The sequence below is a fragment of the Falco naumanni genome, chromosome 3 (genome assembly GCF_017639655.2).
Source record: "Falco naumanni isolate bFalNau1 chromosome 3, bFalNau1.pat, whole genome shotgun sequence".
Taxonomy (NCBI): Eukaryota; Metazoa; Chordata; class Aves; order Falconiformes; family Falconidae; genus Falco; species Falco naumanni.
The window spans coordinates 107,512,727-107,536,123 of record NC_054056.1 but is presented as its reverse complement, the minus strand read 5'-3'; the positions used below and the strand labels follow the sequence as shown (position 1 = coordinate 107,536,123).

The 23,397-nt window shown below is 41.6% G+C and overlaps 1 protein-coding gene across 1 annotated transcript in view; it reads left to right on the top strand.

The window, feature by feature from the left end:
- The window catches only part of KCNQ3 (potassium voltage-gated channel subfamily Q member 3), a 204,186-nt gene that overhangs the window by 151,219 nt on the left and 29,570 nt on the right, over positions 1-23,397 (top strand). Inside the window, exons 2-6 of the mRNA XM_040588673.1 lie at positions 15,174-15,264; positions 17,062-17,188; positions 18,951-19,123; positions 21,089-21,244; positions 22,672-22,782. Coding sequence (XP_040444607.1) covers positions 15,174-15,264; positions 17,062-17,188; positions 18,951-19,123; positions 21,089-21,244; positions 22,672-22,782 — 658 coding nt within the window. The remainder of the gene's footprint in view (positions 1-15,173; positions 15,265-17,061; positions 17,189-18,950; positions 19,124-21,088; positions 21,245-22,671; positions 22,783-23,397) is intronic.

The window sequence follows — 23,397 nt, the reverse complement described above, 5'->3', positions numbered from 1 at the left end:
GAATGCCATCTTGTAGGTGGAGTGCACTAATGGGAGAGGAGGACCTGAGAGGACAGGCTGAAGCATACAAACCATACTGATGCATGCTGACTCTAAAAAGTCATTAAGATATAAGAACTGGTAACTCCAAGGTTTAAGGCTATATACTTATGAAACAAATGTGGTATGTATTGTATATGTGCAAATCCTAGAAAATATATCTGTACTGTAATTGGGGAATAAAGGAAACTCATGCATGCAAAAAGAATGTCTGACCTGATGCACTGATATCAGTTAGGAACATTAACCAAAGAAATACCTAGCATGAGCCCAGTCTGTCTAGCTTGCTGTACCATAAAAGCAAGTGGAGAGGAACCAGTAACCCCTGGATTCAATCTGGGTTTAGCTGTTGCTTCTTGTTTCTTATTTTAACATCTATCTCATGAAGTTTGGGTCAGTGGGACATCAACTAACTGATAGGAATTGCTACTAAATCAGCCTATGAAGTCATTGCTGGATCTGATGCCTGCAATGTAAACCCTGCTTTTCAGCCGATAATGGAAAGGTTAATGCTGTAATAAAGGATGAATCGACAGACATGTGCAGTTTACTCCCTGCTCTGTCAACTACGGAACTAATAAAAGCTGTGCTAGAAATAAAAAAATAAATAAAAAAACCCTAACAAAAAACCCCAACTAGCTTCTGGGAACTAGAAAAAAAAAAAAAAAAGACAGTATCCTCCAGCATAAAGAATATCCACATATGAAAAAATGACAGAAAAAATTAAGCTGATGTGAGTTTAAGCACTGGAGCAAGGTAGAAAGATGCAAATTAAGGTACAAGATGGTCACTTTATTATTGACTTCTGCTGTCCAGGTCCAAAGGAAAAGCGGCTCCTGCATTTGTGCATGGTGCGGCATGTCTTGTATTAGAAAAATGATTCAAAATTCCTGGCAAAAAAATATTATTTATGTTTGAAAGATTGCAGATGCTTTTGTATCCTTTTTGTATCTGTCTTGTGAAGGAAAGACACAATGATCCATGCTGGAGGAAGGAGAACGAGTTCCCTCAACAGTTCCCTCAACAGCATGAAGGATTTCTTAGCCTGCCCTATAACTCCAGTAATGGTGTATGCAGAACTTAATTACATGTTTTCTATTACGGGCATGTTGAATCATTTGGGTTAGATAAACAACATCCATAGCTGCATTACAGCTGTTTAGTGTACACCTAAAGTGAGCACCTTGAGATACATCTAATAACCTTACAAGCAAGCTGAGTGTAAACATGTGCTTGTTTTTAAAATGTCACAATGACTGCAATAGTGCTAGTAATTTAATGTGAAGTATTCGCCATGAAACCCTTTCAGATTTGTTCTTGTGAGTATTAACTTTATCATCAGACTTATCACAGCACCCTCAGAATTCAAATAGCTTGAAAACTAATAATTACCAAGTCTGATAATCTTAGTGGGTGAGGTGGAATTGCAACACTTGGTTTCTTCAACTTTCCTATAACTATAACATTACCTTCATAGGATAAACTAAGCTCTTGTTCTTTAGAAACTATTACTTTAATAGTTGTCTTAGCTGTGGAAAAACAGCAGAATGCATGAACCCTCAAGGGTAAAAAAGGTGGGGGGAAGTATTTCTAAGAACATCTGATCATTAATTCTGGCTTCATCTCATGTTTTTTCAATGTTCAGTCTGGCAAATATTTGAATTTAAAACATGTTATATGTGGTTGTTATGGCTTAACCCCAGCTGCCGACTAAGTCCCACACAGCCGCTTGTTTACTCCCCCTGTGTTGGGACAGGGGAGAAAATCAGAAGGGTAAAAGTGCAAAAACTTGTGGGTTGAGATAAAGGCAGTTTAATAGGTAAAGCAAAAGCTGTGCGCACAAGCAAAGCAAAGCAAGGAATTCATTCACCACTTCCCATGGGCAGAGAGGTGTTCCGCCATCCCCAGGACAGCAGGGCTCCGTCATGCGTAATGGCTACTTGGGAAGATGAACTCAGAGCATCCCCCCCGCCCCCTTCCTTCTTCCTCCAGCTTGTATTGCTGATGGTGATGTCATATGGTCTGGGATATCCCTTGGGTCAGCTGGAGTCAGCTGTCCTGGCTGTGTCCCTTCCTAGCTTCTTGCCCACCCCCAACCTGCTCACTGGTGGGGTGAGGTGAGGAGCAGAAAAGCCCTTGGCGCTGTGTAAGCACTGCTCGGCAATAGGGAAAACATCCATGTACTGTCAACACCGTTTCCAGCACAAATCCAAAACATTACCCCATATCAGCTACTATGTAGAAAATTAACTCTATCCCAGCCAAAACCAGTGCATTGGCTACACTGGTAAGACTGAGTAAGCAAATACAATCCTTTTCTTTCCTGTTATTTAAGGTTGTATTTAGACATTTGTGCCCTGGGGCCCAATGGAAAGCTTTCTTCCCTTTTACTTCTTTTTTATCATTCCCAGCATTGTAAGAGAATGTTAGGTTTGATTCATGGCTTGTTACCTGACATTGTGAGTGAGATTGATCTGACCTAGTCACCTGGGGCTCTTTTTCCAGTTGGAGAAGTAGGCACTTCTAATACATAGTTCATCTCCTCCTTAAGTAGGTACCTAAAATAGAGCAGGTGATTCATGCTTTTAAGGTCCTCGGTTTTCCCCCCTGCTTTGAAGCGAGCCAGGCAAGCTGAGATGCAGACACTTGCACTGTCTGCAGGAAGCTAAGGTGAATCCCAGCATGTATTTCACATGCATCTGGCCTAAGTTTTATTGAATCAAAATGCAGGCACAAATCATAATTGGCAAAAGGGTGAGGCTGAGCTCCAGTGCTCATTGAAGCCAGTGAAAATGTTCTCATTGATTTAAAGGCACTTTGAATTACTCCCTCAGGAAAAAAAAATAAGAAGAGAGGGATGTTGGAGGAGCTGTCTTCTCCTGCTCCTTGATTTCCTGTTTAAAAAAATATATGGTATAGACCAGACTTCTGAACCTTTGCAGGACTACTGTTGCTGCTGGTAAGCAATGGAAAAACTAATGTACAATTGGTTGTGAGCATCTTGATCAAGACTACTCAGAAGTCATTGTAACATCACTGGAACAGTTAGAGGTTATGACCTAAATAATTATACAATGTTGAGAACAACTTCAAGCCATGCTATGCTAAAAACAAATGTATAGACAATGCTGTAGATAGCTAAGGCTAATATACATATATAATCAGAGACTGTGATACTGAAGAGATCATCTGATTCATTCAGTACATCTTTCACCCAGGAAAGTTACTGCCTAGTGCTCCCTTACTAATATTTTCTGTAGTCACATGGCAAGTATGTCAGCCCATCCCTGGAGATGTCCTGGTGGGATGTGGAGGAAGAAAACACTGACTTTCCACACACTTTAGATGCCTGTGTCAACCATCACAGTTGTCTGGGAGGTCAATAAAAAAAGCCCAGACCTGACATTCATCCCTCTGCAGCAGTCTGAGTCTGCAGCAATTTTACAAGAAAAGGGAAACCTCTGAATGACTGATGCAACCTTCCCCATCATTCCAATCCTAGTATTCAGGACTGGCAGAGGTGCTGAGAGCTGTAAGCACAGCATCAGTGTTGCTTTCTGCTCCAGAATTTCTGCTTTTGTTCACCTACATGAGGTGAGATTACACTCACGATTAAATTCACTTCAGGCATCCAAATATCTGTGTGTGTACATATGAGTTAAGTATCCACTATCCCACTAATCTAGTCGGTACAGTCTGTGGAGCTCAGAGGGCAGTTCAGCTCACTGAATGAGCTTTATTGGCTGGCTGGCTGTCAAATTTGTCATGCTATACCTGAAAATGGATGTAACTCCACTCTTACAGAATTGTTATTACACTGAGATTCCAGCCACTCTTTGTACTGATGTCACAACAGAAGAAGCTGGCAAAACTTGACTTAGGAATAGGAATTGCTGTTCCCATGGATGTTGAATAAGAATAGGAAAGTTATGTCAGGGCTGTGCCCCACTGTGCCCAATCCTACTTGTTACAGAGGACCTTCCTTTAGTAAACCAGCTGCCTCATTCAGGAGAGAACCAAAGATTCATGTTCTTTGAGGATACAAATGTGTGAGTCCCAAGAGAGCTGCTTAGCACAGACTTAACTACTTTGCTTAGATTGTATTCTGCATGCAGAACTTGTCATTACTGCAAATTGGGTTTTATTTTTCTAAATGTACTTACGTATGCTGAATTCTGTGCTGTTTCAAGTTACTTACTCAACTAAATAAAGCTTTTTCTTCAAAGAAAAACAAATAAAAAAATTCCCTTCCATATTGGCATTATTTCCTGAAGGTTTGATAAAATTGTATTTGTTTGAAACTGTCAGGTTGAACAGGGATAAATGTAATCTGAGATACTAACGAGTCAGTTGAGCAAAAGGGCCATCATATATTGTGTTGAGAAGCATTGTTGCCGATGCTGGTGAAACACTTCAGGAATAAAATTGGGCAGGTCTGGAAAAGGCTGATAACCTCCTCCAAAGACTTCAACTTCAGACTTCAAATGAAATATCACATGCTTACAGATGATCATTCTGAATTTTGAATGCTGATTAATTGCTTATGGTAATGCAAAGCAGCAGAAATACTTTAAAACAGCATTAAATTTACATAGGTACAAATACCATGTGCTATTGTTATTGTTGTGTAAATCAGAGTTCTGAGGATACAGTGACCTCTAAAGAGCTTATCTAAAGTTCACCTTCAAGGAGGATGTGATTCATTTGCCGTGCTAACACAACAAATAATTTACTAATGAATGTGAGCTGGAGGTGAAAAAGGAGCACATAGGACTTATCTGTACTATATGCTTCAGCTGTTCCTGTGTTGGCCTTAGCAGCTGCATTAGCACCGTGGGTCTGCAGCCCACTGAGAGTTGCAGACACTTCTATGCTCCTTCCTGTGGAGGTGCCAATCCTCTAGAAATCCCCCATGACACAACCTCTGCAAGCACCTTTGTTGAATCACTTTAAAGTGGACATACTCTCATTAGTTTAAAGGTGAGATGTTGTAAAAAACACTATTATGAAGGGATTTGCCTCTGAGCAACTGATCATCCCCCTCACACTTCTATCCAGACCACATACCTTGTCATGTGTTAAACCATCAAGGTAGCAGCTGACACGTTATGCCTGAAATCCACTTTTTCTCCCTCTTCTCTCTTGCCAATGAACTGTTAAAAAAGTCTTCCTGATGTTTGTATAGAAATATGAGAGAAGAGAAGCCCTCATATACTTTGAAAGGCATGTATTAAAAATCATAACACCTGTGTCAGTGGTTTGCTTGCTGTACAGCTGAGTTACAGGGAGTGGTTTCCATTTCTGCACTGTGAGAAAAGGCACGGTGGTGAGCATTTGGCCAGCTGGGAAAGGTATGATTAGGAGACCATGCTGCTCAGGTTGACATCCAAAAGGCATTTTCATCCACGTGATACTGTGTTCCGTGCCAGGACTCTGGTAATACTCCCAATTGGTATAATGGAGCCATCTCCTACAAAAAGGCAAAGAACTGGGGTGTGAATTGCATGCACCTAGCGCACTATGAGACACCTTGGGGGAACTTCAGTATCCATATAGGGCTAGCAGATATGTAACGGAACCTATGGAACATTGGCACCCCTGTGGAGAAGCAGCCTGAGAGTGAAGTTGCACCAAGATGTCCATCATTATCTGATAAAAGAAGTCCCTTGGGAAGGGATTCTGACTGAGATGCTATCTTAGATAATCTTAAGCCTCTAAGACAACCCAAATTCTTTTTGAGAAAGAGATATTCAAGAATATTCTGCATTCAGCACTCAGTGGCCTTCCCTTGGCCTCCAGCTGATGCCATTTTATGGGGTACTGGTAATGGGCCAGAGCTTTGAATCCTTGTTGCCTAACTGATCGTTGATGCCAAACTGCAGCCTGCTTATGTATGGAGCACAAAGGAAAAATTAAAGAGTCTGATGTAAGGAAAGGTTTATAGGAACAGCATCAAGTCAAACCGGACTAAAAATCTCATTTAATTTGCAGGGACGTTTGGTCTGTCTTTTAACATAGTATTGAGTGTGTGTTAATTTGTGTATGCCAATAAAAAAAGCATTCCTCCACATCGCCACTGTTCATCTGACCCACAGCTGCTGTAACATGAGTTTAGCCCCTGCATCTTTTAGCACAGATCCTTTCTCCTCTTCTTCTTTCCCTGTGAATAAAGTGAGAGCAGCTCATCTGCTTTGCATTCCACACAGTAAGAAAACCTTTCCTCACTGATTAATATGAGCTTGTTTTGCAGCACCAGTGGATTTGTGAATGGGCCATAGGCTACAGACCAGTTTGTTAAGGAAAACTGATGTGCAGTGTTGTCACATAGACTATGATGCAGTGATGACTCTGCACTCTTCACTTATATAAAAATTAGAAAAAGTTCAAAAAATCCTCCTGGATTAAAAAACCCAGTAAGAACAACTGGATTGTTCAAAGCAAGGATCTGAGATCTTTGCCTGATTTTCTCTAGTGCAAGCAGTGATTAAACGCTATGTGAGAAAGATGTCTCTTCCATTCTAGCTGTAATACTTCATGCTTTTTACTAGAAAAGTCCTGAGTCAAGCGCCCTGTGTCACAGCCAAAACTGTGACCACCTCAGGTGCAAAATGGTAGAGCTCTCTGTGAAGTTAATGCCATAAAATTCAGGAAGAGGCTTTTAATGTGATAATATTTATCTCCTGTAATCCAGAGATCGCACTCAATCTGAGAGAATTGAGCCATGTATCTGACTCCACAGGAACTGCATTACCATGATGCCCTTCACTGCCCATAATAGAAAACTCACTAAACCATTAAGATGACCTGGAGTGTACTGGCAGCGTTGATGTGTGGTGCAGGTCATGTGCAGCCATGCATCTCTTCCTTGCACAGTTGCAAATCTTTGATGATGCAAAAAAGTCTGCTGGTATGGCACCATGCAACTTTTTTTCCGACTGTTCCATTCCACGTGAAAACTGACATCATTGCAGAGAGTGCTCATGTTCACACATAAAGGTGACTGTGTCATGGAGTTTGAGATGGCACAGGCAAAGAAGATACAGTCTAAACTGGAAATTGTTTTTTTGCTTGGCAATCCCACCTATCTGAAAGTACTGGATTAGGGTAGAAGTATTGGCATTGTTTAAAAAAGTATGTTATTTTGCAATTTAGGTTCAAAACCAGAAAAAACAAAAACCCCATCAAAACTCCCAAATGGGTTAAGTCTTGGATAATGAGTAAAGATTCTCTTTTCACTTCACTGTAAGAATTTGTCTGGCCACTGAGTTGGTGTTATCACTTCCCTACCTACAAACCCTGTATTAGAGACTACAGAGGTTATTTATGGACAGTGCTGTCTTCTTGACGTTAGAAATTCACTTTCAGCTAGATCACCTTTGGAGGACCTATTGTTGCGAGTGTCGGTGCAAAAAGGGAATTTATTCAGGGGGAAGAAGGGACGGGTAGGCTGTTTGACTGGGTTTTTTTGGTTGTTTGTTTTTTTTCTTTCCCCTGCAGTCTTTTGATCCTCCTTGATTTCAAATGGGAAGGTAGAAAATACCACAGCCGTGTGTTCAGTTAAGGCAAAAGTCGTAACAGTGGGTTGAGAAGTTTCTCCCATTTGCATTCTTTGGAGCTCCCTAAACATTTGAAGGACATAATTAATTCCTCTCCTCCTTTCTAAAGAAATGGGAAGGGTTTGTGGGGAGATCAGTGCATGTCTGTGTGAGAGCCTAATTCCTGCGTATCCCTGAGATTTTGTCATGTTTGGAAGTGGACTCCTTGATCTTTCATCTGTCTGGACACACAGTGTTGGTGATGTTTAGAAAGGTACCTTCCTGGAAATTCCTACTCAGGATGTTTAAACATTGACATAGATGATTAATATTTTTACCTTAGGCTCTTTATATACTCTAAATTCACTTATTTATGGGATTTGCTGAAGGATCGGCACTTGACTGCTGAGCTACAGGCTGACTTTCAAATGTCCTAGACTTTTATTTCACAAAATTTAGCAGAAACCAATGTATGAATCTTAAAGTTCACCTTCAAGTGGCTTCACACAGATTTGTTAATGTCCTTTGGAGAATGTCCTGTTAGAAACATTTCTGAAACTCATTTGATTTGCAGTTATTGCAGCTGGGGCTGCCGGGTAATGCAGTTTGGCTCTGTGCTGTTCCTGCTTTGCTGTGCTGCATGGCCCACTGTGTTTCATAGTCTATGTCTCTCAACTCAATTAGCAGCATGCTGCCAGCCAGAGATAAGCCCATGGACAGGCATACTAGTCATGACAGATAAAAGCCCCAAACAATAGTTCAGTCCAATGTCATTCACTTAATATAAAAATAGAATTTAAAGCCACTAACAGAGCAACTCAGAATATTTAGTTGCAACAATCAGAAGCTTTTCCGTCCTTATTCAAGCCGCAGGAGGATAGGAGACTTCTAACTCCTTGCTGTCATTGTGCCTCCTTTGTCCCCCAGTCGCGTGTGTGATAAGATGTCTAGACCTCTTCTTGTAACCTATGTACGCTAGTCCTTTCAGAGCATCTTTAAAACTTGTCTAGGAGACAAGAAGGAAATGGGATTTTCGTGGATGACTTGTTTTCCAAGCTGAGAAAAATCAGGCAGGGGAATGTAGCACTCTTGGCTATTTTGCACTCTCATGCCAGTAAACCTGGGAAAAGTGTCAGGCCATTCCTCTGGAATGTCCCCTACAACAGGATATCCAGGTTAATGGTGTTTGTGCTGTCTGACATTGCTGACTCAAAATATTTTGTAGCATCATGCCAGACTCCCTAAGGAAGCTGGCAATGGTGGTACACAGGGCAATAAAGCAAAAAGTTTTTAAGAGTAGACCTGAAGACAAACCAACAAGAGGAGGAGGTTTTAACCTGGCTCTTGGCTTGGAGGACAGGAGAGAGGAACCATCTGATTTAAAAGCTGTTCTTTTGCACCTTAAATTCCCTGCTGTGAAGCACAGCTTTCCTCTCCCATATCTTGCTTTTTAAAAGCTTTCCAAACTTGGGGAAACAGCAGTGAAGCACATTCAGAGGCACTCCTGCCAGTGAGAAACCAAGGTCATAAAAAACCTGGCATGAGTAAGCATTTAGGCTTTTCTGGCTCAGCTTCCCGCTGTGAGAGGGACAGTGTCAGTGTCACCAATGGACTGGTGTCATTCTGGGCTACTGCTTCACCGCCTGCCAGGTCAGCTGGTATGGCAGTGAGACTAGGGATCTTTTGGGGATCTTACCTTACTTCCCAGGGTTTCTGCCAGCATCTTGTGAAAGGTTTTGCTCTGTCTCTGCCATTGCAGCAGAGCAAGACTGCAATTCAGCTTACCGGGCATGGCATTCCTACCTTGTCCTTGCTGTATGATGGCATTGGGCCAGGGACTCCTGCATGGAGCTCTGTGTGTGTACTCAGTGGAAACTGTGGGGGCAGAGAAAGAGGAACCTTTGAACATCCCTACCTGCAGCACTTGCTGCTTTTCTCCTCCTCATCCCAGACCTCCACTGAGTTTCTCAGTGCCCTTCCCCACACCCTTCTTCACAGTGCCCATTTGTCAAGTTTTTCCTGTCACCCTTATCTCAGTACTGATCTCTATAAGAGTAGCTGGCCTATTGCTTGGAAAAGCAGAGATGCAAGAATCTAAGTATCAAACGGTGAATATTCCTATGTTTGTGAAAATCAGGCATGCATTCCCTTCTCTCTGAAGGGCTCTTCTCAAATATTGGGTAATGTCATTTTTGTAGTGTTAAAAAGCCCAACTCAAGCCTCTCATTAACAACCATAAAACGATCCGTGCAAGATACTGCAGATGTTCTGTGAAAACTGAAGTTTGGATGCAGAGAAAAAGATGGTGGGTAGGAATACAGAGAAACTGAGAGAACTGTGAAAAAAGATACATTTTTAATCCTTATGGATAAAAGCCAATAGTTGAAGAAAATAAGGTTGTTCCAATATGAAATTTGGGAAAGTGTGTGGGAATCATGGTTTTAGAACCATATTGCTTTTGGGAACCCTGAACCAAAAATTTAGCAAAACATTGTCAGATTTTCCTAATATAATCTTAGAGAATTCCATTAGCATTTACCAGGTGGCAGAACAGAATGAAACTAGAGCACAAGTTTTAAGGCAAAACAAGAAAGGACCAAGTGAAGCAAAGCAGAAAAATCTAAGGTTCATAAGAACATTTGGAGACAGAGGAAATTCCAATGGCTTGCAAGAAATGGCATTGAAGATGTGAGAGCAAGCAGAAGTCTATGCACTGTCACACTGGAGGGGATTTCTTAGTAGTAACTGTTGAAGAGGCTTTCCTGCCCAGACCCTGATTATTATTTTGTAATAATTTGGAATTTTTTGGTAAAATTTTAAAATTCTACAAATTGTAAAAATTGACCACATGTAGATGCGATACCTAAATTTACAGCAAGGGATTTCAGAGAAAGCTAGTCATATAGGAAGTGGTCTGGTATGGCTGATAGGCTTATTCTTTCAGTAGTAAAAATATGTAAAGATCATTAAAAGGTGGTGGTTTTAATTATATCCAAAACAGGGATGAATGTAAGGGGTGGCGTTCAGCTAATTTACACAGTAAACATCTCCATAGGAGCTAATCACTAGTCTTTCCTTACAGTTACAGGGAAGAAATTGTCTCTGTAGGTGCACCTGACCAGCTTGAGCCATCTACTTTGAAACAACATGAGTTGAGTTGTATGTTAGAAGCACAAATTCCTCTCTGTTAAATATAAACCTAATCGATACTAACATTTTGTGACACAGCACAAAAATTTGGCAAACTGATGCCAGATGTGAATATTGTTTGGCCTGCCCATGATGTATCTAGTCCTCATAACATCTTCAAAAGGACTGCTGTGTTTTGGAATAGATTATAGGCAAATTACTATCTGATCTGCTCCTAAGATTCTGAAGAAAGAGAAGGTGAAAAGGATACATGATAGGTACCTATATATGGAAAAAATATAAAAGTTCTCAGCTAGATCTGCATTATATGGGCTTCAAATGAAAGTAGATACAGAAGAAAAACTCAAAGCATGTGAAATATTAGAAGAAATAAAAATTTATCAAACTAAACAGTCTATGATGTTCATCCAAGGAACATTAGATTCATGGTCTAGCATAGTCATAAATTACGTCTTCTTTCCTGGAAAAAAACATGTATTGGAATACTGTCTTTAGTACACCAAAATAGTACTATTAGAAAATATGAGTGTTAAACGTGATTTCCAATAAGAAGAACATATATTTACTAGAATAGTATATTAGTTGTGACAGTGACAAAAGAGCACTGCCATTTGGTGGTCTGGAAGTTAAACATACAACAAATTAATCAGGATTTTAGGCATAATACTGCAGATAGGTACAATGTAATGGGTGGTGAAAAATGATGTAAAATGATGACAAGAATGATCCTAAAAATGGAAGAACTAAATTCAGATCCTCTTTTGGAATATCTGGCTTACAATCTTGAAGTTTGGACTGACACCTGCTGAAACACTGTTCAATAGGAAGCTTAGGCTTAATAGGACTCACTTTTCATTAAGAAACCTTGACTTTTACTCTTTCTTTCTTCTAATACTTGGTGCTCTATGTCCCATGGATAGTAGCATTATAACTGCAAGTACATTTCAGATTTTCTCTCTTTCTGTCTCTTGATTCCCCAGGTCGGTGTTAGTCTCCCCTCTGTTCATCCACTGTGATTTCAGCAGTTTCTTTCCCTGTGATTTGCCTGTTACAATTTTACAGCCAGGCTCAACCACTGGACCCACATTGCTGCCTCTAAAAGGTTAAATCAGACAATATAGACTCGGCTATTGTCATATTGCCATAGGACAGTATGGACTCAGCAACTGTCAAGCAAGTTAGAGTCTTTATGTTTGCAAGACCACAATATGGGCATAGGTGGTATATATGCCCACAATATAAGCATAAGCAGCAAGGTGAAGATGTACCTTGTTGTCATCTTTGCTAAGCAAGGGGAATTGTTTAAAAAAACATGACAACTTTGTAGCATCTTCCATAGAAAGAGGACACAAGAAGACTTGCAGGCTTCATAAAAACCAAGTTCCAAAACAGAAGAGGCTGCAGGAAAATCGGTGGGTTGCACAGCATCAACGGAGATTAAAATTCATGAAGTGCTCTGAACCTGTTATAATTTCAGATGGTAAGGGAAGATTGCTGAGATGTGATTTGATTAACTTGCGGTGGATATTTATCCTTTGGAAGCAGTGCGGTAGGAGGATAGCTGACCCTTCCAAGATGGATTGCAGTTATATGTCCCAACACACGCTTTTCATCCCTGCACTCCCCAGGGTACTGCAGGAAGGAGCAGGAGCCTGGCTCTGCGAGCTGCGTGTGTTTTGGGACTGCAGTTCCTGCTCAGCAGTTGCATCTCCAAGTCACTCTTGTGAGCTGCATTCATGCACTTTCTGCAGCTGGGGGTTCAGACCACACTCCCTGCTCAGATTTGCCCTCGAAATTATTCGTGGTGACTTGTGATCTCCAGTCTCACCCTCTCACCCTACTTTTATTTTTTTTTTGTCCTGTGTGGTCTGTTGTTTTCATGGGTGGGCTCTCGCTTGGAGCGGTAACAGCTTGCAGCATGGACTGTGCCACACAGAGCGAGTGAACAAACAGCCCTCCATGTCCGTTAATACCAACATTTGGGCTTTTTTTAGTGACCAAGGACAAGCCGTTTCACCGCTATGAGACTCCTTTTCTTGCATATCACACACCTGGGCGCAATCACCTAAACATCCCCTCCTTTGAGTTTGTTTCATGGGGAAGGAAAACAGGGAACGAGAGCAGTATCCCCTTGCTCTATGGAGCACCGGTACCCTCTAGTGGTAAAACCGCAGGCATTTTTAGGGAAAAGACGATTTCACCAACTTCTGTCTTCCTCTGGGACAAAAATCTGCGCATCATTTATTTGACAGCGCTGTTCTGTTGAACGATATCGTAAATTCACGCCTTTAGTTTAAGTAGCTGATGATGTAATTTCCTTGGGCTGTTTTCAGTGTGTTTCGCCTTTCATTAAATCATTTAAATGATACTTGCGAGCTGATGGGTGACTGAATTGTCACGTGGTATAAAGCAATGGCTGTAATGGAAAGCATCAAGTAGCGGCAGCTCAAGGCTTTAAATGGAGAATTAGTGATGGTACCACTGTAATGGCTGTAATGTGGCAGATGATAGGTAGTTTATAGCTAATCAAAGGAATCATGTCGACTTCTCACCAGTTTGCTCGTAGAGGTGCAGGGCACCAGGATCATGAGTCTTGGGAAGTCAGTGAGCCACTGGCTTCATAATTGCAAGGTGGAGGCAACAAGGTATGGTGTGACAAAGAAAGCTTGAAGGCATGGCAGGAACATCACAGAATTGCTAAGTTCATTGCCGAATGTCTTGAGCAGTGGGAGTGTAGTTACAGGTGAACGGCACAAGGCACATTCTAGACCCAAAGGCTGTTTCCTACCAGCCACAGAACCCATGCTCTAGAGCATGGCTGGTGAGTAGGAAAAGGTGGAACTTGTCAAAGAAATCCAGGATTATTTAGCACAAGCAGACACGTTTATTTCTGTTCTAACCTTGTTCAAAATGGCTGATTTTCCTGGCATAACAACGTTCAGTCTGAACAGCTAATATTGGGAGAGGCACAGCAAAATAATCCTTCAGGGTTTGCTGTGAAGTGTTTCACTGTTGCCTCTTCCTTGCGTGGAGGGTTCTAGTTGATGCTGTTTGGAGGAATTTCCTCCCCAAAAGGCAGCAGGAGCTATCTGGAGCTGACCTCTCTCCTTTTACTCCAGCTGCAAGAATGCTGAAAATTCTTAGAACATGCTCTTTAGCCCCAGGTTTCCTCAAACATCAAGTAAACAAAAACCCAAGACAGGGTAGAGGACATGTGTCTCTGAGATGAGATGAGTCCTTGCTCACTGCCTCCTTGCTGCAAGCTGTGGACTCTACCCATTTCACCCAGTGAAGTGAAGTGAAGCTTTATTCAGCAAGAAATGAAATCACACTTTAGGCATCAGATTGAAATTCAAAACAGGTAGTACACACTAAACACAGCTTGATTCTTAACAAGCTTTTTCCCCTGGATGATTTCAGTACCTAACGCCTATCATTTATTTGATGTACCCTAGCTATGAAAGCAAGGGAGCCAGAGCTTTTATGGAGACGTCCTTCCAATTTATTCAATAAGCTCTGAAATATTTCCATGGCCACCTGCCCCTCTGGTCCTGTGGATCAGCCTTTGGGAGCACATTAAAATGCCCATGATCTGGGTACATGAAGTACCAGAACATGAGCTTTCCCTACTCTGCTTCGCAGTAATCACTTACAAGACTCCCTTGATTTTTCTTACCTCTTTATGCGTAAAAGATTTTGAATAGCTTGAACCTGTGAATAGTTTTACAAAGCAGATCAGTGTGACTTTAGATTAGACTGGATTGGATTTACCAGCAGTGGGAGTTAAATTTTCAGTCAAATCTCTGTTTTCTGGAGCCTCACAGACAGACAATAGCACAGGGGCAGTGATTTATTACACACTGCGTTTACTGGAGAGCAGAACTTTACCCTCTCTATCGTTTCTCTTTCAAATCTTTTCATCTTTTCATCTGCATAGAAATGAGTGCAAAAAGAGAAGAAAAAAAGAAACGCAGTGCAGTTTTCAAGGGATGGTTTGTCCTGGTGATGCATTGTAGTGAAACGTTTACTGTTTCTCAGGTCTTAGGATGTGCCAAGTCGATTCATTCCACTGTACCTGCAGTGCCATTTTGTGAAGTACCCAGCACATCAGCTTGGACTAGACCTCCTGAGCATTACAGTCCTCTGCCATACCATACAACCCCTTCCCAAACTGCAGTATCATCCCTTTTCTTCCTAAGAATGCAAAGAAGTTAATTAATGCTTCTCTGTCCCAGAACCATTCTGACTTAGTATCTTGCCATGATTTCTTGACTGCCAGCCCCCCTTGTCCAGGCTGAGAACCCTTAATCTTCTTGAGAGACCACCTCACTGCTCACCAATAGGAAGTCCTCTGAAGGTCTCTATGTAGGGATTTATAGGCAGTATCTCGGACACAAATATAGAAAGGGGTAACAATGCAGTGGGCTTTTTTGTTTTATTTCATTTCAGGTTTCTGATTGTCTTGGGTTGTTTGATCTTAGCTGTCCTGACAACTTTCAAGGAGTATGAAACTGTTTCAGGAGACTGGCTCCTCTTGCTGGTAAGTAGACTGTGGCCACCACATCACCTTGGTAATATTCTTGAATTGAAATCAGTCCTATCAGCAGTGATGGAAATTTACTTCCAGCTCTGCGTGCAATAAGATTTCTTCTGTTGGTCCTGGACCAGTGACTCTACACTTACATATGGGAGAGTTCCTGGTCCATTGTCAACACCAACTGAGTGAAAAGGAAGAGAGGAGAGAGGAAAAATACTAACCTGAGAATTTGCAATAATTCTTTTCAAAGGCTTTTCAGCATTTGCCTAACAGTTCTTCCATCAAAGTATCAATACATTTCCTGTTGACCATGCCAGACCTGAGCACATTTGAAAACTAATTTTTTTCAGGATCTTTCAACAAATTTGATTCATTCTATAGTATTCTACCAATCCCAGCATTTCTTTCAAGGGAGGTCATCAGAATTGGACTCATGCTTGGGCCAATAGCAGCATAACTGAAATTATTGCAGGCAGTGCCTCTGATGATTATCCATGAGAGAAAATGTATTTACAGCAAATATATCCCTTTCTCTGTGTTTCCAGCATGCTTGTTTTATAAATGCTGGAGTTCATGCTCAAGACTTTATTTCTGTAGGTCTCCCATTTTGCAGAAGAAAAAAATAGGAAAAAATGCTCACCAACTTTAAATGTGACGTATTCATAATTTTATGAAAATGACCCTAACAAAGAACTTCTGCTCCAATAGATATCATGAAATAGAGCACACAATGTCTCACTTAACCTGACCTTGTAGAAAAGCATCCCCAGGGAAATTGCAGAGCAAGAGTAGTTCCAGGATCTCAATTTCCATTTCCCCTTGTACCCCCAGCGACATGTAGATCCGAGCAAGATCTAAATGCCAAAAGGAATGAAAGGTGAATTTCACTTGCATGTTCCTTTTCAAAAAGCACCTGTATGAAATCTCCCTCATCCCCTAGGGAATGCAAAACTTGCTTTTGGTCTCTGTTACCCTGCTTAGACCCAACTTATCTTGTTTTAAAAAGCCTGAGGTTATTTTTCCCTCTCCTGTGTTTGCTTTTATGTGACTCTCAGTGGTTTTCAGAAGCGCCTAGCAGCTGTGGGTATGAGCATCAGGAAAAATTCCCCTTTCCTCCTTGCCAGCTATTCACTGGAATAGTAAGGAAAAGGAACTGCATACCCCATGCTGCCCTTTGCCCATCTCCACCGAGCACCTCAGAGAGGCTCTCTCCTCCCCATTCCCTCCCCATGCTTAGAAGAGCTCTTGAGCAAGGTCAAAAATCCCATTCTTCCATGCAGCAGAAATTTAAGGGAATAAGATGTGCCTTAAATTTGTCTCATATATGCCTTTATCGTTGCCTTGAATGTATGACTATACAAATATACTGTATCCTGTCCCTGGCTCTGTAGATATGGCTGCATGAATGAGTTGCTGGTGGGTTACCCTGGGTGTGGATATACAGTGCACTGGGGACTTTGCAGTCACCACTCATATATGTCTTCTCATTTTGTGTGAACCAGGAGGTCTTTCTGGTGAAGTAGTTGTCCTTCCATTAAGGCAAGATAAGCACTTCACGTTTTACCCAACAGCAGGGGCACAACCTTTCTGCAGAGTACTCAGCAAGCTGTAAAACTATGTCCCACTTTGCCTTGCCTCTTTTATCAACCTATATTCTCTTCCCCAGGTATTTCCTCTCTCTCTCTCTTTCACACAGGTACCCCAAAACTTGCACCTCTTCTGTTTCCTTCAGCTATATCCTTTTATCCAGAATTACTGCAAAAGTTGAGTCTAACAATGTAGTTTGTGTCTTTGATACAGGAAACTTTTGCCATTTTCATCTTTGGAGCAGAGTTTGCCTTAAGAATCTGGGCTGCTGGGTGTTGCTGTCGCTACAAAGGATGGAGAGGGAGACTCAAATTTGCCAGGAAGCCATTGTGCATGCTGGGTAGGTACATGCTGTCTACTACTGTTTCCCCATTTATGTCCTTTTCCTTCTAAGTCATTCTGGGGGATGTCCAAGAACCAGTGATTGGCAGTGCAAAGAGCAGTGAAATCAGATCAGCCCTTTGTGCTAGGAGCTGTGACCTGCTTGGACTAGTTATTTGTAGTACCCAGAAATAATGATTCATTTGAGAGACACTTGGGTAGCTGGACAGTGAGAAAAAAATGAATCTTTCCACCCTTAAAATACATTTTTCCTTCTCCTGAATCCCGCTGCATTTTCCTTAAGTTCATCCCCAAAATATACCCTGTCCGCCTTCAGTTTCAAAGCACTTCAGATCCCAACCCTATACCATCTTCCCCAGCTCTCTTTCATATTCAGATGTTGTCTTTTACCTTTGCAGTGTTGGTCTGTATTTGCAAACAAGTATCTCTGTAATTTCATCCATGTTACCTTTCAGGCTTGAAAGGCACTGCCTGTAACTACCCATAAAACTACTCAGTATTTGTGTTTGCTTCCCCTCCTACGACTCCCCATTAAGTCCACAAAAGCCAACATTTAGGAGCTCACCCTGAGCACCTGTCATGCATATCCACCTTCATTCACTGTTTCCAGGACTCTCTCCTTTGTTTTGATGCTCTTCAGGCCAAGTGCTAGCTTTTTATTCTGCATTTGTACAGCACTTGGCACTCCTGGGAGCCATGGTGCTGCAGTTACATGAATACATGTCACTCTACTCCCTCTCCCTTCTTTTGTTCATCTTGTGGGTCTAAACAGTAGACAAAACTGGAAGAAATTTTCTTTGCACAACTTTGCTGTCTTCAATTTAGTAGTGCTCCTTTGGGTGCTACTTTTGTATAAATACTTCTACTTCTAATAGCATTGTGAAGGTAGTAGAGCATGATGTGAGCAAGTGGGATTGAAACTGTCTCGTGCCTTCTTGGTAAAAGTGTCATCTCACTTCTGAAAATGAATCTTCATTGATATCTGGATAAATAAAAGAACACGGATTTATTAATATCGTCTCTTGGTTGTCACTAGCACAAGTTTGTTTTGAGAATGATTGAAAGTGAATAAATCTGAAATCCATCCAGTGCTACTCTTTTTGGCTGAAAACAGAATATGAAGAGAATTCAAAGACTGATTGCTTGGAGAATGTTTAAAGCCTTTTGGTACCACTTTTTTTCTTGCATATGTATGGGATCAAAAAGGGGAGGGAGGGAGGACACAAGAAAAAGAAAGAAAAAGAAAGAAAACAAGAAACAGCAATGCGATTTGCATTTCAAACTTCTTCAGTTGATCAACAAATTGGCCCTGTGAGCAGTTACAAAAAACAGTAGTACTAGCTTTGAGATTTTAATGGGACGACTCAGCCAAAAGAACAACATACTAGACACACCATCAAAAACTGAATTTCTTATCTGCTGACCTGTTCACTATAGTGTTTCTGTGAGACAGATGGATTTAAGGCTGGGTTTTTTGTGAGCATTAGGAGACTGTTTCTGTGCGTGCCTAAGCTAGCACGCTAAGACAGTGTCTCAAGTCCAGTGCTTTGATCTGTAAATAGATTCTGAGACTTTCTGGTGGGTTTTATGCATGATGCTGTCTGTGTGGCAGGTGCAGATATCTGTTTAATTGGCAAGAGAAGGCATTTTCAGGAAGCTTTAAAATTTGCTTAGGGAAATTTGCAGCACAACCAGATGGGATTAAGAAGCAGGTGATGGGGCCACTTTTGTTGGCAGGCTTTGTTCTTTTTGCCTTGCAGATATCTTTGTGCTGATTGCTTCAGTGCCAGTGGTTGCTGTAGGGAACCAGGGCAATGTTCTGGCAACATCTCTCAGAAGCCTCCGCTTCCTTCAGATCCTACGGATGCTCCGAATGGACAGGCGGGGTGGTACATGGAAGCTTTTAGGATCAGCCATTTGTGCACACAGCAAAGTAAGTGAGGAGCTCGCACAGCTCAGCTGGGGTTTGGGGGGGAGACATTGAAGGGAAAGAGAGAGGATGCGCAGGTGACACAACGCCTTAGGATTATGTCTTGTAGTTCAAGCAGTAGTTTTATCCTTTCAGCTTTATTCCCTCTCCCACTCTCTGACCATTTCTGCCCCTTGGTTTACCCTTCTGTACTCAATAGTGGTGCTGGGAAGCAACAAAAGAGAGTGTTTACACCCATACTTGTTACAACAGGAATTCTGCCTTTACACTGAATAAGAGTAGGGACATCCCTTTAATGGTGAAGTAAGCTGAAATATTTGACAGAAACGCTTCTGTAGTTGCAACGTGTTTGTAGTGACTTCTCAGACTTGTCTGATCAACAGATGGAGCAGGACTCTGAAGGGACAGAAAGAGGCTGGTTAGCAGAAATGTGGTTTCAGAGGGAGCTACTGGTATAATTTCTTTTTCCAAGCATGGGTCAGACAATACAAAGATGCACACAATGTGAACCCAGACAGACAAAATTTCTAAAATCATCTTCATGTGGTCTCACTTGATGCTGTAGTCAGACACATCCTGTCTCGCACCAGACGGATATGTCGTGTTCATGCATTTCCACCAAACATTATTACAAGTTAAAAACTATCTGCATAAAAATCCTCTAGATTAGAATTCTCATCTGCACAGGGTATAGAAAAATTGCATATACTCTGTGCTACACGTTGCTTTTTCTTATCCATGAATGACATTCCTGACATTTTAGGGTTTTTTGAAAATTAAAATGCCAGCTGGCACAGCATAATTAGACTTTGCTTCTTTGTAGTGGCTGATAGGGATACCCACCCCGCTTCATTTCATACCAGCTTCTGTTTCTTCCCCATATAAACTTGCTACAAAGGAGGTGGCACATAAACACTTATGTCAAAAATGTTTCTCAGGAAACTGAGATCATGGAAGAAGTCTGTGTGCCAAAGACATTGTTTAGAAATCATTTAAGGCTTTATTGTGTGGGATGTCATTCAAATGTTCCTTATTTGATTCTCCACCACCACCATTTGGACCTCAGCTGGATGAGGGAGATAAGAAGAGGTTGTGAGAACTTGGCTTTACCAGACACACTAAAGAGACAATTTTGATAACAAGGTTAGCCATTGAATTTCCTTCTGTGTTTGCACCGTAGAAATTAGCCAAGAAAGCTGAGCTGTCTCAAGACTCAATTATGAAATTCTCAGCTCCAGATATTTTGCCCCCAATCCAGGTCTCATAAAATGAAGTGGAATATTGATTTTTTTTGCACACTTTGGAAGACTTTCACCAAAAATGTTTCTGCTTTGTTTCAGACATTGATGAGATTTTAACTTGGGTTGCTGCACTTCCCACCTCAGTGGGATTAGCCACACATTCCACTTTAGTCACCCTCTCTAAAACAAGGAATGTCAGGTTTTGTTTTCACGCAGATGATTTTCAATTATCCTGTCCTTATTGCATCAGATCATGGTGAAAACATCATTCATGGTGGAACCTGCTTTGATATGCCTAAAGAGAAGGAACTGTATCCTGCAGCCTTGGCTGTCTGGAGGTAGGGAGAGGGCAGAGCTGTTGATTTACTTGCCAAAGCTGACCAAGCCTAGGGGCAGCAGGAATGGGAAGTCTCAAGGTCAGGGACAGAGTCCTGCAGCACCCTGTGTCATGGGTGCTGCCAAGCCCTTAACCCAGCTTTATGCAGAACTACAACTGCAGATTGCTCCAAGCTGTTCCCAAGGAGGATGCCACGTAAGGGCTAATTCTTGTAAATCTCTGCATTATTTCCCAGTAAGTGCTGAGCTGGGCTGGTCATGGACTGTGACCAAGCCATCAGCAACGGCTCTGCTCTTATCCTCTGTGCTTCTCTCTTCTGACGTTTACTCTGCCACTGTGGGTATTGAGACTGTTTTCAGTCCCTCCATTGTCCATCTGTTTCTTTTGCAGGAACTCATCACTGCTTGGTACATTGGGTTCCTGACGCTCATCCTATCCTCATTTCTTGTTTATCTGGTTGAAAAAGATGTTCCTGAAAAGGATGCTAATGGGGTGGAGATGAAAGAAGAGTTTGAAACCTATGCAGATGCACTATGGTGGGGGCTGGTAAGTGACTCTGAAAATACCTTATCCCCTACTTAAAAGCTTTGTATCCAGGAAGAGATAAAGTATTGATGTTAGGGATTACAGTATAAGAGCTGCTATACTTGGGTGAGGAGCATATTACTGGTATAACATTACCAAAGCAGGGATGCCCCTACAACCAATTAACAGAACTTATATCCCTGATGATTTTCAGTCAGACAAAGGCCTTTAGTTGCTTAAACCTCCTTTAGAAATCAGTCTGTGCTCCTGGCTTCTGGGAAACCTTTTAGAGGAGTGTCTCTTTAGGTATAACTGCACTGGCAGAGCCTGTGCTTATATGAGACCTACCTCTCATGGCAACAGTATCCTGCCTGTGAGAGCTATGTCGCTCAGAAAATGGCAAAATCAGAGCTGGACAATGGACTGTTCTGTTGGCCTAGCAAAGTGCGTCAAAGGTTTGGGCAGTATAGGTAGACACTCATGGAAGTTTGGTCTATAAGGAGTCAGTGACTGAGGATGTCTCTGGATTCAGATGCAGGAAGTAGAAAATATGTGTCTGGAAAGGATAACTCAACAATTCTTTTGTGTTTTACATACATTGCCCAAAAATCACTCAGGGAATGCCACTGGTAGTAGGATACCAAGCAAGAGGGACCTTTGATACATCTGTTCTTGTCTCTTCTGATGAAGAAAGAAGTAGTGGTTTGCACCACTAGTCATTTGATCACAAAATATTCCTGCCATCTGGTAACAGAATTCATGTTGCTTTGCTACCAACAGTTAGGGGAGTCTATATCATGCTGTGACTATTCTTTATTTAGTGCATTTTTATTTAATGCAGCATATTTTTTATTTAATGCAGTTCACTCATAAATGGCAAGATCTGTCCCGCCATTATTAATCAAAAAGTCCCAAGTGTGGCACAGAACACCTGGATATTTTCATATCCTTTCATATCCAGGACATTTAGGTAAAGTCTCATTGGTGATAAAAGGTACACAGTTGGAAATTAGCAGTTGTGCAGGAAAGGAGTAAGTTTTCACAAAGTCATCTTTGTTTTGAAAAGACTGGGGCTTCAGAGAGAGGTAGTCCTGATCAGTTATTAAAGCTCTGCAAGCTATTAACTGACAAGTCCCATTCCTACCTGCACTGATGGTGGGCAGGAGACTCACTCTGCCTGCGACATCACATGGAGTTCCCTTTCAGCAAACTCATCCTAAAGAGGCAGCTGCTTTTAGACTAAATCCATTCTTCCTGGTGCAATGCCTGTGGACTATGATGCTGTTAAAAAAAATAATTGGTTGGCCCATTGTCAAGATCCTTTTTCAAGAAGCTGTGCATGAGCACCCAAAGAGCTAGGTGAATTAGGCAGGTTTCATGGTGACATTTAAAAGCAGAGATGGTGACTTTGTTTTTCTTACGGGAAGTCCTGGTCATTCTGTCCACAGATCACCCTCGCTACGATTGGGTATGGTGACAAGACTCCCAAAACATGGGAGGGACGGCTGATAGCAGCTACCTTCTCTCTCATTGGAGTGTCTTTCTTTGCTCTTCCTGCAGTAAGTACCTTCCCTCTCCTCTGTTAGCCACATCCCAGCACTGTGCACTTGCAAAAAGTAGGTAAAGTGATCTAAACTGCTGGTGGAATCAAAATCCTTTTTAAGTGACTCAGACACTTGAACTGGTCTATATAAGTAAATTTTTCTTCCCAACTTCATGTAGAGCCTATTGAGAACAATATGTCACCCCAATACTCCTCAAACCATGTGTGGACATTGTCTGAGACAGTGCTAGTTGGCACAGGCCAAAATTGATCTAGTAAGTGAGCAGTCTGGGAAATTACAAGGCAGGTCATCACCCTGTACCCTGGCTCAGGTTAGTTTACTGGTACTGACATAGCCACACAACACATATTTTTAAAAGATATGGGGTCCATTGTTTTATTAATTAGTGTTGGGCCTGTCTTACCAAGCTCTAAACACTTTTATGCTAGAGATTACATTTGAATGATCAACACAGACTGGTGGTCACCCTTTATAACCAGCACAGCTCTGCAGAGCATTTAATCTCACCTATTTCCCTTCCTACTTCGAGGAGATCTCTGATACCACCACAAAAGTGCTGTTTCTGCCCCCTAAGATTAAAGGGAATTTAGAAGGTGACAGTAAAGGTAG